The sequence below is a fragment of the Pholcus phalangioides genome, unplaced genomic scaffold, assembly GCF_987345545.1.
Source record: "Pholcus phalangioides strain wild (caught in Gottingen) unplaced genomic scaffold, Ppha-v1.0 ptg000004l_1, whole genome shotgun sequence".
Classification (NCBI taxonomy): Eukaryota; Metazoa; Arthropoda; class Arachnida; order Araneae; family Pholcidae; genus Pholcus; species Pholcus phalangioides.
In genome coordinates, this window is record NW_028301597.1 from 47,325,236 (window position 1) to 47,343,379 (window position 18,144).

Here is an 18,144-nt window from a genome sequence, read left to right on the forward strand (position 1 = left end):
TGATTAACGTAGGGGAAATGGAATTTTTACAAAATGGAATTTAACACAGTAATTAGAACTCACACATAAATAGACATGGTAAAAGTTCATATGTTGGTAAGTTTCTTTTTAAATTTAGCAATACAGGGCTCCACTCAAAAAAAATTAGAAGGACACAAAGGAGGGAGGGGGCAACATAAAAATCCCTGGAATTAACAAAAAATTTAATAGCGCTATTTCAGTATCCTATAAGATTGACTCAAGCCAAAGCAACGACAGAAATGGTTTGGTTAGAAAAACAATTTTTGGCCAAAATGGTGTACTAGCACAACCACAGATAATTCTTTTCTGTCTCTTCTCACAGTATATATTACATTCTTTTATTGAGTCTTTCACAGTCCAGTCTGTCAATTCTCTTTAATAATGCACGGTAAATTATGAAGACATGTAAGTTTTTTAAGAATGATGCTCTTTTGAGACCACTTTCAAATGCACAGAGGAAAAATGTGTAAATTACAAGGTCCGATGCAAATAAGTCGAAGTGAACTGGATGGTTTCACTGCATTTTGTCTATTTTCTCCTTTTAAATGGATGTTTACATTTTACTGTTCAATGCTAGTGTAATCGTTTTTGACAAATAGAGCAACTTCATTTCTAGCTCTTTGCTAAGCATTGTAAATATTGTTTATGCCTTTGCATAATCTAAAAATATAGAAGACAATTCAATACTATTGGGTATCATCAGTCACAAAACCTAGAATAGGCCTACGTACCCACGTACCCAACTGCTTTGTTATGCAAACTGTTGTTTCACCTATACACAAAATCTGCACCATAATTTTTGAATGATGAATGTTAGTTACTGTCCAAGACCATGAAGTATAGTAAATACAAAATGATTTTTTCCATCCATACAAAAGTCTTTATTGACTACTCTATTTGTTGCACCCTTAAACTAAGCAAAATAAAAATTAATAAACCAAATGATCCACATACAACCCCAAATAACCTTGAAAATGATACAATTTCTGTATTGGCAAAATCATTTATAGCAATCTACTACTTTTGTATTATTTGGGAATATATTGATGATTCCCTCCTCAATTAAAATCAATTACACTAATTTTGTTGATAAGATTTGGTAAAAAATATATAGGACAAAAACTAGAAAGTACGACATTTTACTAAAAAGTAGGAGCCCTGAAAATAATAAAATATCAGTCCAATCAGTGCATTCATTGAACTGTGACGAAAAATACCTTTGATCAAAAATAATGTGATAAAAACTTGATAAAGGTTTCACACAATTTCACACTTGTAAAACAAATGCAAAATTGTATGTACTCGTGTACATGAGTCAAGGTAAATGATGGTTTCAATAATAGTAAGAACACAATAGCTGTATTCAGTTATAATTTATAGTCCGTTATTTTTTTTTTGTTTCAATCATGTGATACTCTAATAGTAAGACCTGATCATGTCTATGATATATTAAAAGCCAAAATATGTGATAATATTCATACACATTAATGTTTCGCAATCATACTAATTTAAAAAAAACATAACAAATGTTATAATAGAAGTATGTAAAGCATAGAAATGTGCAAGATGATTAAAAAAAACACTCTTTGAAATCGATACAGGCAAAGGTTTTACGCTGAAAACTTTCAATGAAAATGTAATCAGTAATAAAAAATTTAAATTCTGATGATGGCAATAAAATTTTAAAATAATAAACACTCAAGGCAGCAAGCTTGATACAATAATTAACTTATACGCACATACATATTTAGCGATAAAAAAAATTTATGCGATGAAAAATTTATCGCTTCATGCATCACAGGAAAAATAAAAATGCAACATTTTTTGATGTCTTGTGGGCACTACAAACAACTATAGCATTCCTATATCCACTGAGGATATGAGTCAGCCTAAGTTGTGACTGCTTCTGTGTCAAAAACATCAATTTTCATATGAAAAGTTTTACACGCACTGAACAAAAAAAAAAGGCAAACTTCACGTAACGAACTTCACAAACATAAATGTATGACCGTTGACTGCTTGGCAGAAGTATTCATTTTTATAAATAATTTTCTTTTTGTTACCCTAAATGAGTCTCTCTTCAGGAGGAGGTTTCATGACATGATTCATTTCCACCCTGGAACCGAACATTTCTTGCCTGCTAGGACTGTACGTACCTCTGGTTGCACGTTTTTTCTTTGCAATACGCAAGAAGATTACTGCTCCAATGAGAAGGCACAGTATAAACACTGTCATTACAGGGATAAGAATCATAAGCACCAAACTTGTATCATCATCATTACCTGTTATGGCAAGCTATATAAGAAATATTTAAAAAAAAACAAATTATTTTTTAATTTTTTCCTATTAGCGATATGTATGAAAGAAAATTTTAATCAAAGTGACCTTTTAAAAAAAATAATCTGATGCTTCGCATACCTTTTCACTGCAATCATGCCTGGCATATCCTTCGCTACAGCTGCAGCTAAAATTGAAAAACCTTTCAGTCTCGTCATGGTGGCGGTTGCATTCTCCATGGTCACTGCACTTGGAGGAGTCGCATGCATCAAAAACATTGCAATGTTGTCCAAAGAAACCCTCTTCACATTCACACTTGTAACCATCCTCTGTGTCTTTGCAAGTTCCATTGTAACATACTTGACTCTCGCTACCACAATGAGTGATTCTGTTTTCACACATACGGCCTTCATAACCTATTCAATCATAGAAAAGTGGTTTTTATTTATTTATGCATAATTTTATTAGAATTAAGTTAAATATTTAAGTAACAACATTAATCTGCCCATCATCATAGTTTAGAGACAAAGAACGGATTCAATATAAAGTTTAAAACCTTCACTGTGGTAGACGAGCATCTTACCACGCCACTCTGGAGTTTTCTTGTGTCATGCTATGGCCACCTTTTTTCAGCTATCCAGTGGGGTATTTTGCCTATTGTGGCCCTGTATTTGTATTGATGTTAAGCCCTAAATAAATCCAACGAGAAACTGTTACTTGAGCAAAATTAATTTATTTCCACCCAGGAATTGCTTTCCAGTAACATCTTTTTGTTTTCGAAAGATTTTGAGCCATTTCATGTGAAAAGAATGATTAAGCTCAGAGACATTCATTATTAACAAACATTTTTTTAAAAACCATCGGACTTGAGCGATTTCAATCAGTACAGCAAGAATCTTTAAACTGTTTTATAAGTTAACTATTTTTACCATCTGCATGAGTGTGTGAGGGAGAATTAAGCTGACTTTTATATTACGTAGCACAGCTTATATCAACACGCTTTTTTTTCACTATGGCTTACAAACCCGACTGCATAGCATATGTAATGTAAAATAAAAGATGTGTTATAATTTTCATATTCCTTCAAATTCTACTTCATCTAATGTGAAGTTGTTGATTAAAGCCTTCGGTCAGTATTTGTCTTTTTACAGTGCTTCTTAGCATTTTATTGAACTTATAAAATTTTGGGCCATTTCAGAAAACGAATGCGATTCTGGAACAAACTATCTTCATTAGCTAAAGTGTGGCCCTGAGTACAAGCCAAATCACATTCACCTTCAGAAAAATCCAGTGATAGCTAACCGTTTATGTGCTTAAAAGTGTACACGATTTTTCCAGAGTGCGGCATCCACAAATATCCAACTTATTCGTCAAAAACTATTTTATAATTTTCACCCATCTATGAAATAGCATGAAAAACACGAAACAAGTTCACAACTTCATACTAGAAGGGAAAAAAAATGTTTACAAAGAATGACACATAAAAAAAAGATGCAAGAAAAACAGTTAATGCCGGAATTCTTGTAAGGAGTACAATTCGTATTAATCAGGTTCTGTATTCTGACTTCTCAAGAACACGTTACTGAGATTTTTTTCATAATTTGTATTATTTGACAAAAAGACCAAGTTTTTAAACCTTGAAAAATACATATTTATCTTACTTCTTAATGAAACTTACTTCAGTGCACAAATAAATTGAAATAAATTTGATCTAAAGTATACTAAACATTATGATAAAATTTTTAATGTTTAAATTAAAAAAAAAATGTATTTGCATTAAATACTCTTTTTTTTCATAACCTTTTTATATACATATTGACAATATCAAGATGTGGCAGAGTAATACCATTCAAGTTTGTAACACAATTTAAGTGTTATTTTGTAATGTTACACACTACTTCTCTCTCTCTCTCTCTTTGATGTTTCTTTTATCGCAAATATTAGCTAGAATGTTAAAAATAAATTTATCATTATAATTGTGAGTAAAATGAAGCATTCGAAACCCTCATTAATATAAACTCACCGGGGTAGCATTCACAAGAATAGGAAGCTATTTCATCAATGCAGTCACCCTTTTTACACATATGGTTCACGCAGTCATCTATATTTATCTCGCAGTTTGCACCAGAGAAACCCATCTTACAGTCACATTTATATTTGGCATAATCTGGAGTTTTGATAATAGAACAATAGCCAGGGCCGCAGATATCTCCTTTGCACAAATCCATCACATGTTCACAATCATCACCTACATAACCTTCGAAGCATTCACACTGGTACTGCAAAGAGAGAAAAAAAAATCACATTAAGCCGAAATAAAAAATATTTTATTCAAAAAAAATCAAAAGAAAAAAAAAATTAACAGAAAAAAAGTCCTAAAGCTTGATAAGAATTCCTGATTAACTCTCTACTGTTCAAGATGCTCGAAAACAGTTGTACATGCAAACAGCCGAATACGGCCCAAAAAGAGGGGGTTATGGGTATGTTTTGGAGGTTTTTGTCAACAGATGGATAAGAAGAAAGCTCTTGTCAGAGGCGGGAACCAAAGAGACACATGGAACGCCCTATCAATGAGATTTTAAATGCTGTAGTATTACAGAAAGATAAAGGTACTCAATGCATTTTACAAAGATATACTACTCTGGAAAAGATGGGGGGGGGGGTGTTTACAGTAGAAAAATTATCTCGCGAAAATCCATTGTGTGTGTGAAATGAGAGGATGAACATCAATGCAAAGGATAGAATGAATAGAAACTCGTGGAGAACACAGCTCATACTCGACAAGCGAGACAAAGAGAAAAAGGCTACTCAACGAGATGTGAAACTTGAACAACCCTGTTTGTTTTTCCATCTGGATCTGCTGATTTTCACTATTTTCTTATTCGTCCATGTCTCACTTCTTTTTTCTTTTCCTCTTCTGTGAAGAGATCATTATCACACCCTTAAAAATTTCAGAACTCCTCCAGCCATTTTCTCTATCCTCTTCTAGTATGTGCAGACATCTCTTCTTCCAGCCCTGTGCATTTTTTCCCCTTAGTTGCTATTCTTAGAACTCGTATCTCTTGGCTCCACTATGACCGCAGCCTAACCCAGGACCTGCTGCAAACTGGGCATGTGCACTGACCATTACACTACATAGACATGACTTACCTTAAAAAAATCATCCATATTTATAAAAGTTATGCAAGTAGATCTATTTAGAATATGAAAATCTTTTAACATATTTTTCCAAGCGTATATAGAAAAATCAAACTTTGTTACAGATAGTGTAAAACCAATGACTTACTTTCTTTGTAGAGCTGTTTTCAATATCTTTGCAATTTCCATGGATGCAGGGAGAATTAGTGCAGTTCACAATTTTCTGAAAATTAAAAGGAACTCAATGTCATCACAAATCCCATGAAATGAATGTAGAAATTGCTTAAGAAATTTTCAAGCGATTTCTAAATATATCCATTAACTTGACTAATGTACAGCATATTCTTAAATCAAGTGCAAGTGACACAATTATAATTTCTGAACTAAAATTTTTGAATAATAATTGCTAGCAACAGATTTAAATTCTGCTTATATAGTAGAAACTTGATTAGAGCCGACTCTTGTTTATCCAGATCTCTGTTAACCAATGTTGATTTATTTAAGTGATTATGTTCTTCACAAAGTGATGAGAAAATTATTGCTGAAATTTGAAATTCTCTTGCCAATGGAAAATCAAGATTCTAATTATGGCAAAGAGAATGTGCAAGTAAGCAATAACAATGTTTCTGAGTGTCTCTTCAAAAAGTGTTGTTCAGTTGCAGCAAAAACACATTGTGATTAATCAAAAATAATGTATCTGAAAAACTTCTTGATGTATCTGCAAAGCCAAAGGTGAACAACAGGGCCATGGTGCCAAACCAGTTAAGGTACCAAAATTGCTTTTCTTTGGACATTCTTTTGACATTAGGAGGGTGCAAGAATACATACTTTCTCACTCTGGTTAAATAAATATCTAATTGTGGCCCTGGTGACCAAATTGTGTGTATGCCCAGTTGAACGCATATTCAATCACTGCACTTCACTCATACTTAGAAAAATTGATGGCAGATGGCAGCACTACACATAACAAGCATTACACAGAAACTTCACCTTAGGTTCATTACATGTACACACACATTTTAACATACCAAATTCATTAGAAATTCAGCAGGATATGGACGAGGTGCATGTGTGGTAGTAGTAGTAGTTGAACGTATATTTAATTATAATTAAATAGATGTTATCTACAAAAAAATGATATTTGATTATCTCTTGAAATTTCAATTCACCGGCACAGGCTTATACTAAATAAGATTTCTGAGAAGAGTTCATATTTGAAATTTTAATTATTTAATTTGCTTAATTTTAATTATAAATAAATTTTCATTTAACAGTTCATATTCATAGTTAAAGCATTAAAGTGTTAACGGGAAAAACAATAAACTGGTTCCCACTTAATATGAAAACATTAAAATTTCTTAAATGGGAGATGTCTAAAATAAACTGAACTTTGGAAACAAGACCTTTTACTTAGGGAAAATTTCCTAAAAGGAAATTTCTCTAAGTTTTCTCTAAGTTTTAAACAGAAAAGGAAATTTCTCTAAGTTTTAAACAGGATTAATTGTCTACATCTAGTGAATTAAGTTCCAACATTTTCACTGAAAATATGCTAAATTGTTTAAAAAATTATGAAAAAATATAAAATAAATTGGTAATATGTGTTTTGGTTAAATAAGATCCTGTATTAGGGTCATAACTCACCCGCTTTTCACAATTCACTCCTTCGAAGTTATCATCACAAATGCAGTTATAATTGCTAGTTGCGAGATCATGAATGCACACACCATCATTAAAGCAAGGAGATGAAGCACATTTGTTTTCCTCCATGCAGCTGAATAGAGAAATGAAAACTGTGTTTATGATCAATTATCCAAGATACATAAATACTAAATGCTGCATAGATATTAAAATAAATACATCATACAGTGAAAATCTTATAGAATGATACCCGCTATAATAATAACCACTTATATAATGATAGTACACTCTGGTCTAGATGCACTTTTCATTGTTACTATCTTTACAACAATGCACTTCTCTGGTCCATTCAGTATCATTATATAAGCGTTTCACTGTTACCTCGATTTATGAATTTTTCAGCTACCGAAGATTTTTTCGGGGCTGTTGTGTGCCTCAGCTAACAAACATTCTAGTTGATATGGGTGGACGCACTAACATAAAACAGCAATGTGTCGTGAGCTAAAATTTTGTGTTGATCAAAATGAATCTAATAAGTTAGAGACACTCCACCCAGATTAATTTATTTTCCTTTCAATGTCTATCCCATTTACGAACTTTCAATTTTATGAACTACTGCACAGGTTCATAAAAATGAGCGTAGACTGTATTATGTTTCTTAGTGTTTCACTAAAGCTATTCAGAAATTTCAAGCAATACCTGTAACAAATTAAGTGGTTTTCCCATAGAAACTTATGGAAAACCCTGTTTCGGCTAGTGAATGTGATTCTGGATTAGCCGAGATAAAAGTATTTATTATCCATTGACTAATAACAAATTTCAAATTATTCACTAGCTTTAAAATCATAATAAAAATGCTTATTTTCAAATGAATTTAATATCACCTATTGCTTTACATATCTCATTTTTAACATTTTTTTTAAATTATGACATTGAATGATGATTAAATTATGATCTTACTTTGGCCCAGTATACAGTGGTGTACAAGAACAGATGATTGCATCAGCTTGGTGGAAACAGATACCATCATTCTGGCATGGATTTTGGCTATCGCACATGTCGATGGTACAGAACTGGCCTTCATATCCACCTTTGCATTCACAGTTGTAGCTACGGGATGCATCTTCACATGAACCATACATACAATCGTCATTCCAACACAAAATGCAGCCTATCTCAACATTGTTCATACTTATGAGTGTATATGGATTAGGAATAGTGGGGAACATGGGTTCTTTGAAGAACTGAAGCAGATCTCCTCCTATTCGAACTTCCTCCAAGCACCCTTTGAAAGTTGCCTCAGCCTCAGGTGAATAACCCAAATAGATTACAGCTCCATTGCTAAGAACTTCTCCAAGGGTCTTCAAGTAATTATCCTCAGATAACATTGGAACTTTGTCATTTCCATTCCTCTTATTCATATGCGACTGCCTTTTTTGGACATGCAACTCAACAACGTTGTCTTTGAAAACAATCTTGACATCATGCCATTCTCCATCATTATCTAGGGCTTGGCTGACAGTCTTCAATGAGGTGATTCCAGGAGGATTTCCAAAATCCCATTTCACTTCAAGAGAATCTTTTAGTAACTCCACATGTAGGAAATATTTAGGTAGGCCAACATTCTCAAGCCAAAGAATTGTTCCAGCAACTTTTGAGCGGAATGAAAATGTTATGTTAGAAATGCTCTTGGTTGTACTTTGAACCTGGTACTGGATAGTTGAGTTCTTTCCGCTGAATGAAACTGGAGCAACACCTGAACAAAATAAGATAAAACATTATTAAAAACTCGTAAATAAAAAAACAAAAGAAATGGTAATGAAAAAACTAGTGAATATTTTTAAAAAAATTACTGCATAAAAAACCTTAAAATTCATTGTAGGTCAGAAAATCGAAATAAACTGCATTGCGTTCTCTAGAAATGTGTATGGATACCAAGTCAAAATAGTTAATGTATTCATAAAACATCAACATAAGTGATAAATACACATGCTGGAACATTCACCATAGAATATTTTGGGAAAAGATTTTCTTATCATGTGAGGAACTGAAGATATATGCAAAAATGACATGAATGCAATCACACACAAATGAAAAGCTTAAAAAAGAAAATCTACATGCACGATAAAAAACTTGTCAAACAATATTTTTTTCAATGAAAAAGATTTAAAAACAATTTTTTCAATATGGTTTTTGAATAAATCAACACTTTTATACACAAGTTATGTAATTATTGTCAAAGACATTATGGGGAAAAAATAGTTTTCCATGGAACGTACAGAAGTAACTATAGAAGGTAACTGTTTTAATAGCTTAAACTTATACAATATCTACTATCACCCCTTCTCCCCCCCAAAAAAATTGTAACATACTTTACAGGATCTCTGAACAAATTTCAAGAAGAAATGGTATTACATAAGGATTGTTTCTGTTACTACAGAATAGGATTGGTAATAAAAGGATTTCTGATGAATATTTCAGTATATTTACCCATCAATAGACATTTTTTTTTTCCTATGAAGAAGATAGCATGTTCTGGAATGATGATTATATATTTGTCTCAAACAGTAAAAAAATTGGTTGAAAGAGTGCAAACATCATTTGGACACTTGGATTGTTTTCCCGCCAATTCATCAAATAAAGCCAATTGATGCCATGTAGAACTTGATATAGAAGAGTGAGGAGTCATTTGACTTTTTTTTTTTTTAAAGTACCAAGGAGTTTAATTTTCTTACGCCTGTTTCAAAACTGCTGAGGAAAAAGTCGTGTGAAATCAATGAAAATACTTACATTCATATCCTTCAATGAGATTTCTGCATTCCGATTTATCTGGGCACATGTTATTTTTGCATGGTTCTTCTTCATCGCAAATCTTACCCCTATATCCTTTTGGACAATCACACCTGGGTAGAGAACCAAACCGTCATCATATATATAAATATGTATGCAAGCATAATATTTGATCATACTTGAAACCTTCAGAAACACTCAGATTACTGGTAGCAAGATCCAAAAAAGCTAAGTGTTTTGTAATTAATCCAGGCTTTAAGTTTAAAATATCTTTAAAATTAAAATCGGAGCACAGGAGGTTATTGAAAACTTAATTAAGTAGGAGAAAAAATATTAAAAAGTTAAGAAAAACAAAAGACCAAAACATGAAAGTTTAAATATTTTAGTTAAAAATTGTGATGAGCAATAACAACTTTAATAGTGTAAGAAGTTGGATTCATTTGAATGCACTCTGATTTAAAATACAAATTGCAAACCATAAAAAAATACCTGAATTCATTCCAAATGTCATGACAAACTGCATTTCTCAAGCAAGGAGAATTCGGTTCACACAGGTTATCACTTAGAACACCTTCCATTGTATTGTGAAGAGTTGCGATGCCGATTTCATTTGGTGAAGAGCCACTATCATCCGATTCAGTCTTATTCATTTCATAAAATACTACGACCATGTTGTTAAGCTAAAAATGATAATGAGAAATAATCATAATGGGAAATACATGCACACACACAATGAGCACAGAATATTCTTCATGCATGCACAGTTGTGTTTCTACACAAAAAAAAAAAAAAATTTCTTTTTGATTCTATTTTGGAAAAAAATTAAAACATGAATTTAAAAAAATTTCCCAACTATATCTGGATCAGCTGAAGTTATTTCACCTCAGTGAAACTATAGTGTGATCCAAAAGTCATGCAACCCGTTATAAAATAATTGATTACTCAAATTCTGATTTTTTATTTTGTTAATGTAAAGTTTTTCATAGACAGCATCACTATACTGTTCAGGATGGAAAGACATTTTTTGTTTAATTTTCCATGCACTTTCATACTCTGAGCGACTCTTTGTTTATTGTATTTTCTCGGTTATCGCTGGGGCCCCCAGATATCTCAAGTAGAGGTGCTTCCAAAAATAGGATCCTCATAGACAATGTCAGACAGGATTAAGCGTGTTCATCTCTCAACGGATTAAGGCACTCATGGAAAGACGGATGACACAGCGGTAACAAATAACAGGTTTATTGCAACAATTAACAATTAAACATAATTTCGTTAGAAGTTGAGATATGCTACACAGCACCAAGAGCTGTGAGCAGACAGAATATAAATTTACATTTTTGAGAATTAACGGTTACAACCAGCGAGTGAACGGAGTAAAGCAGCGACGACCTAACATAGCTCAGTCCTTTTATACACAGCACACATCTCCGAGAATATGCAAATGACAATCCATGCAACAACCATAGATCGGTTGTGACGAAGGTTGGCAGCGACTCCTTGTACGTCACTACAAGCAGAACATCCCCGAAGCAATGACAGAATTAGCGTACCGCCACAGTATGATTTTGGTTTTTTTTTTGCTAGAAGCAAAGAATTTTTATGATAAAACAATATTTTTCAACTCATTCATTTGAAGCAGTTGTTGATGCATTCAAAAATTAATTCTCAAATTTTTTTGTGCCCATCTCCAGTACTTATTTCAATTCCTGAATAAGAGAAATTCACACTTACTCTAAAATCTTTGATTACACCTTTGAAATTTTCTATAGAATTATCGGACGTATAACTAACAACAGCGTTCCTCAGAAGAGATGATGCGACTTGTCTTTTCTTTCTATTCATGTCAGGGAAGCCACCAATGTAGAGAATATGAGAATGTAAGGGATAATTCTGAACAAGGGCCCACGTTGTGGTTTCATTTGCTTTTACTATAAGTTTCTCTCGCTCTTTTTTCACCTGAAAGAGAAATTAAAAAACTTAAAAAAAATTTGTTTCCTGCAATCTATCTTTTCCAGTTGGAAAGCTAGTCCCGAAGCTATATGAACAATACACATACATTAAAAAATCTAATTCAATCAAAATACAGGAAACAAAATTTTGAATTTCATAGGGTGTCTCATAAATAGAAAGGTAGAAACCCATGACAGGAAATCTTACTGTAGATCGGTAGGCAGCGCAGTTAAGATTACTGGAGGGGAAATATGTGATTTTTCTTTGGGGGCACTTAAAGCTGTTGAGAATGAAATACCTATCAAGTCTGAAATAGATCTCAGATTTGTTGCAAGCAAGAATCATCTGCACTGCTTCTGATATCCAAGAAATTCTGGTGTTTTTTAGTGTGTCCGCCAATCAACAGTCTGTCACTGCATGCATGGCATGTAATGGTGAGAAACTTTCAAAAGCATCTTAATATTCTGATATGGAATCATCTGCTATACCATTTGTAATATTTATGTGTAATAAATGTTTCTGATAATGTCTTGTGTCTTTTTATTTCTTGTACCTCTGCTATCACTTTCCCCATGACGCTTACAGTTACGGGTTCCTATGCAATTTTCAATCCTTATAATATTCTCTACCTAAATTTGAAGTTTGTACCTCTATTTTTGAGACACTGTATTGGCCAATCTAAATACAGAACATGCTACAATATTGAGCGACAGAACTATTTCCATTAATCAAAATGAATAACTTTGCCTGAAACTATAGAATATCAAAAATACTGACAACGTGGTAAGGACAAATAACTATTTAGAAAACATAGAAATATGTTTTGGCACTCATTGGTGCCGTTATCAAGGTGGAAAAACAGTCACACATTCTATCCCAATGGAAAACATGGTCAGAATGAGGGGGCATCAGTGGTGGTTAGAATTGTTTCCTTCACTTCAGTATTTTTATTTTCAGTTTTGGCATCAGTTATTGCCATCTGTTTCTAGTGATGACAAATGTCCAGCTTGGCCCCTTTGAATATCATTCAAATATTTTTTAAATGAAAATGTAGTAGGGCAATGGAATGGAGGATGTTGCTTTTGTGTCATTTACTAATTAATTGTTCATGAAAAGCTTTTATGTAAGTACTCTAAAAAAAATTTCCACCTTGATAACAGCACGCATGAGTGCCACAACATACGTTATTTTTTCTAAATGGTTAGGTTACTTGTTTTTATCATGCTGTCAATAGATTAATAATTTTCTGAAATTCAAATGAGGGATCTGAATCTTGATTGCATAGATGACATCCTACCTGAATGAAGTGGTATTCACCATCATCTAGCCTTTTATCTAGTACAACTTCAGTTGGTCGATCATATTCTGTTTTGAGCAGCACTTTCAGTTTTCCATCTGAGATCACAGCGATCAAGAAGCCATTATTTGGTTCATTAGTCTCACCATTCAACAACATATGATCTATTACATTCGAACCAAGGTAAAACAGCAACCCATCAGTTTTCCTTGTTCTCATGAAGAATGTCACATCTATTACATCCGATAGATCATTCTGATAATTAGTCGGGATAGTTAGTTCAGCTGAGCTTGGAAGATCTTTGTATCCAAAAGTGGCTGCCTGGTGACCTGAGTATTGGAAAAAACAGTGATGTAAATTATATCAATAATTATCAAAATGGGAGAAAGATATGTAATAAATAATTATCGGATAACAAGGAGGAAAATTACATTAAAATTCATGAAAACTATACTAACTGTATTCACAATGCCTCCCAAAGTAAGGTCTGGAACAGATACACTCATAGCTGGTCCATTTGTCCTCGCAAGACCCATGAACGCATGACGAAGTAATGCACTGATCTTCCCTTGGGCAGCCAAGTTGCGCTTCTACTAACATGTTATCATCAGGAATAGCTACATCACCATTTACAACCACATCTTGAATACAACCAATAAAATTTGGCAACGAGTTACTATAAAACTGACGAGACAGGTAGCCCTGAAGAGAAGATGAACCAATCACAGTGTGAAAATCTACAGAGAAGATACCAGGGATTCCAGGGATATTTCTTTGAACAACATGATTAGAGACATTCAGAGACACAATAGCAGATCTAAATGTGACTTCCACGTGCTTCCATTCAGCATCGGTCTGCCCACTTTTGCTAGAAAGTTCTGCAACAATACCAGTGCTGTCATAGACACTTAGGTTTACTCCTGTGTTCCAGATGTAAAGCACATACTCCAAGGGAACCTGAGTGACTGTGCCTTGCGCAATTACCCCCACGGGTAAGGTAGTACGGAAATAAAGGCTGAGGGAATAATTCTGTGGATCAAATGTCTGCTGCAACGGCCAACTGCCATTGCCGTAGAAGGATACTGTTGTGATTTCCTCACAGTAACGGCCATAAAATCCTGAGGGGCACTTGCACACGTAATCATGATTACCATACTCGTCCAGTATAGCCTTACACGTAGAGTTATTAATGCATCCATTATTGAAACAACCTTGTAAAAATGTGCTGCAGTTTTTATCACCGTAATCATTTGGACAAATACACTGATAATCTGCGACGAGATCTTTGCATTCAGCATTGTTCTGACAAGGTCTTAACCTTTCGCATTCATTTATTTCTTCGCCGCAATATATACCTTCATAACCGGCTGTACAATCACAATGATAATCGTTAATACCATCAATACATTGGCCATTTGAAGTGCAATTGTTGACTTCACAATCATCTATGTTCACCTCACAGTTTTTGCCAGTGAACCCCAAGGAGCAAATACACCTGTATCCTCCTGCTGTCTGATATGAAAATTCTGGGAAAAACCCTAAATAATTCATATCATACAGAGTCCTATTCGAGTTTTCAAGGCACAAACCATTATTTAGACAAGGTGACAGCTTGCATTCTGGTACATCTACTTCACAATTTTTCCCTTCGTATCCTGAGAAGCAATGGCAGGTATAATCTTTGATACCATCCTCACAACTGGCACCGTTTTCACAAGGATCAGGAGCACAGTCATCAATGTTTGTTTCACAGAACTGACCAGAAAATCCAGAATCTGTGCAGTTGCATTCGAACCTGTGAATAAAATCAAGTCATAAGATACTGCTAAATAGCGAGGAAAAATAACATCACAAGACATATTTACAAAAACAATAAAACTATACACACACTAATCCTACTTCATGACAGTATGACATTATTATAGTGTGTGGGGGGGGGGGGGGGCATTTCTTACGCTCAAAAAAAATCAAGTTCTAATACCTAGCTAATGCAGTTGAATCCCATTATAATGAACTCCAAGAGACTGGAGAAATCACTTCATAATAATGAAATTTCTTTATAAAGGAATTCCATATTTTTACATTGTTACTATGTAAACTTAGTTGGGGGAGTTAGAATAGCTTTTGTTAAAACGAGATTTCCACTATAACGGTATTTGCTAAAACAGGAATCAACTGTGCTATCAGTTTTTTGAAGAATATGTTTTCTGTACAATTGTGATTTATTTCTACTGCAGACGATGCACCTTCCACTAAGAAATCCTTTAATAATTTTTGTCGCACCAGGTCATTTCCTGCAACATGAGGACTAATTAGACCGACACCTATAATTTATTGTCGATTCCGAATGGCAGACTTTTTTATACTGGGCAAAAAGTTGGTGAGCTCTCAGTGCGGGACTCCCTGCGGTAACAATCTTTTATGTGGTCATGTCGCCGTTTCTGCTGTACCGATGTCAGGAAAGTTTCTGACAAGGGCAAACCAAGTATCGAACTTGCGACACCTTTATAAATATCCTTTAGTACTTTAGGCAAGTACTTTATCAACTTGTGCTACCATGCCCTCCCACTCGGGAATTACTGATGAATTGGCGAGTGAAGGGAAATATGGTATGTATATTGTGTAGGCATTCCATAACATTTTTATGATTGGTTGCTGTGATTATATTTCGTCTTCGAAGTGCATAGGTATGAATCCCTAGACTCAAAAATTCTGTAGTTTGCCATGTGACAAAACATTTTGTTACTGAAGAAAATGTGTCATACAGGTAAGGAAAAATTAGGAGTTTTTCTTGATGACCATATGAGCCATATTTATTTTCCTGTAAATTTGGTCCTCCCGAATTTTTTAATATAATAATGGTCCCATTTCTTCCCGTATTTTTGATGAAGCCTACTTTAATTTTCTATTCTTAACTGAAATCGAGCTAATTATCATGATTATAAGTATTCATCTTGCACATTTGTCCTGTTAAATTATTTTTTTCATGGAATTTACTTTAATCCGCCGATTTGCAGTAGCACTTCTTTTCCTGCCATAGATTTTTTTTTTTGCAATAATTTGAAACCTTGCTCAGTTTTGATATCACATTTGGTAACAATTCAAAATTTCCTGTATTTTTTTCAAGACAACATGGTCACATTGAGATTGCAAGGACTGGGGGATTTTATTTACAGATTTTTGAATTTCTGCAAAGCACAATGAGAATTTTTTGGGATTTTTCTATAAACATACAAAAATCATAAAGAATGTGGTTCCTGAATTCTACTACTAAACCAGACATGTACCGGTGTGAACTAACGTAAAGTTTGTTTCTGCGTAATGCTTATTATGTGTAGTGCTGCTATCTGCCATCAACTTTTCTAACCATGAGTGAAGTGTAATGGTTGAAGATTTTTTATTATCCTTGTAGACCTGTTGCTCTCAGTGGCAAGACTTTTTAATGGAGAGATCATCTTGAATTAGCATCTCGTAAGTTGGGAACCACAGAAAACCAACTTCAGCCGCCGACCACCACTATGGCGATGGTGGGGTTTGAACCCCACTGTCTTCGCAATGCGAGTCCGTCACTATGACCACTCTACCACTACAGCGGCTGTGGTTCCTGACCAGAAGATTTTGATAAGGCTAAAAAATCGGAAGACTGCTGGGTAAATCAGCAGCATTGCCACCTATGGAAGTGCTGCTGCTGCTGCTACTAAATCATATAAGCACCTTGTGACCACTCCTCTTTTCAGCATGCACCGATTTCTACAAATCGGTGTATGCGTAGCCTTAACATGTTTAGAATGTCAGAGTTGTGTTTCAATTCAAAAAGTGTCACTACTGTACTTAACCGTACATGCACCTTGTACATATTCCTTTGCAAAATTTCTAACAAATCAATACATGGAAGAATGTGTGGTGTGTGTATATGTGCATTCTTGCTTGTGCTGCTACCCGTCTTCAAAATATTGAAGACAGATGCATAGCTGCCAAGTCTCCCGAATTTTTCGGGAATCTCCCGAATTTTAGCTTCATTGCTCGACCTCCCGAAAAGTTCTTAAATCTCCCGAATTTTCAAGAAAATCACAAAAAATCCCTAATTGTCCCTAAACATTCCCTACTTCATTAAAAAAAAAAAATCCCCGCTCATGAAAACAATCCCTAAGGAATGTCTTTCGGGGCATGAAGACTTTTTTTCCCCCCCTTTTGAAATGACGCCACACGTCGTAAATGGGGAAATTCCCTTTTTAAGGAAGTTTTACAAAACCCTCTGATGGTAACAAGAAAGTTGTTTGTCTTATCGCGCAGGGAAATGGCTTAGCAGCCAATAGCCCTGGATAATAATTGAAGATTATAGTGACGCGCGTATGGTCAAAATTTCTTTTGTTGAAGTTACGTACGTGCGATATAACAAAACATGAATACTGATCAGCAAAAACATATTTAATCAATTTTAAAGACACTTATTCCGATGAATTTCCTCTCATCAAACGTTCCAGAAGAGGGCCGACTTTTCCTTTTTGTACAAGTTGTGTTACGGACATAAACATTGGTCATGGTGGAAAGACTGACATCATCACTCGTGAAATGAAAAAAACAAAACATCAAGCGTCACAACAAGTCAGTGTTCTTCAAAAATTGACGGTGTTTTCCTTCATCTTCCGATGATTTTGGGGTCATTCGCGCAGAATGTTTGTTCACATCATTTCCGATTGAACACAATATTTATTTTTACATCACTGAAGTTTTGGCCTCCAATTTCACTTGTTTTTCGCGTAGGAATTTTATTCCCAAGGGTTTAACTTCCATGTTTGTAAAATCCCTATTTTAATTTGACTTCAGTTTTTGAGTAGGGATTTTATTCCCTACGCTTTAACTTTTATGTTTGGAAAATCCCTATTTTGTTTGGAAAAATCCCTATTGTATTTATTAGGGAGTGGTTTAAACATAAAATACGGGTTTGCGCGAAAATCTCCCGAATTTTCATTTTCAAAAGTTGGCAGCTATGCAGATGGCATTTAACATCTTTAATTCAAAAAAGTGCTGTC

At 34.2% G+C, this 18,144-nt stretch overlaps 1 protein-coding gene across 1 annotated transcript in view; it reads right to left on the minus strand.

The window, feature by feature from the left end:
• Positions 1-1,405: 1,405 nt before the first annotated feature.
• Positions 1,406-18,144, minus strand: part of crb (cell polarity complex component crumbs) — a 112,923-nt gene continuing 96,184 nt past the window's right edge. The window contains exons 12-22 of the mRNA XM_089231612.1: positions 13,570-14,906; positions 13,112-13,440; positions 11,596-11,820; positions 10,354-10,544; positions 9,865-9,977; positions 8,035-8,830; positions 7,078-7,207; positions 5,585-5,659; positions 4,322-4,577; positions 2,440-2,714; positions 1,406-2,316 (exon numbers count right to left, since the gene is read on the minus strand). Coding sequence (XP_089087738.1) covers positions 2,086-2,316; positions 2,440-2,714; positions 4,322-4,577; positions 5,585-5,659; positions 7,078-7,207; positions 8,035-8,830; positions 9,865-9,977; positions 10,354-10,544; positions 11,596-11,820; positions 13,112-13,440; positions 13,570-14,906 — 3,958 coding nt within the window. The 3' untranslated portion in view covers positions 1,406-2,085. The remainder of the gene's footprint in view (positions 2,317-2,439; positions 2,715-4,321; positions 4,578-5,584; positions 5,660-7,077; positions 7,208-8,034; positions 8,831-9,864; positions 9,978-10,353; positions 10,545-11,595; positions 11,821-13,111; positions 13,441-13,569; positions 14,907-18,144) is intronic.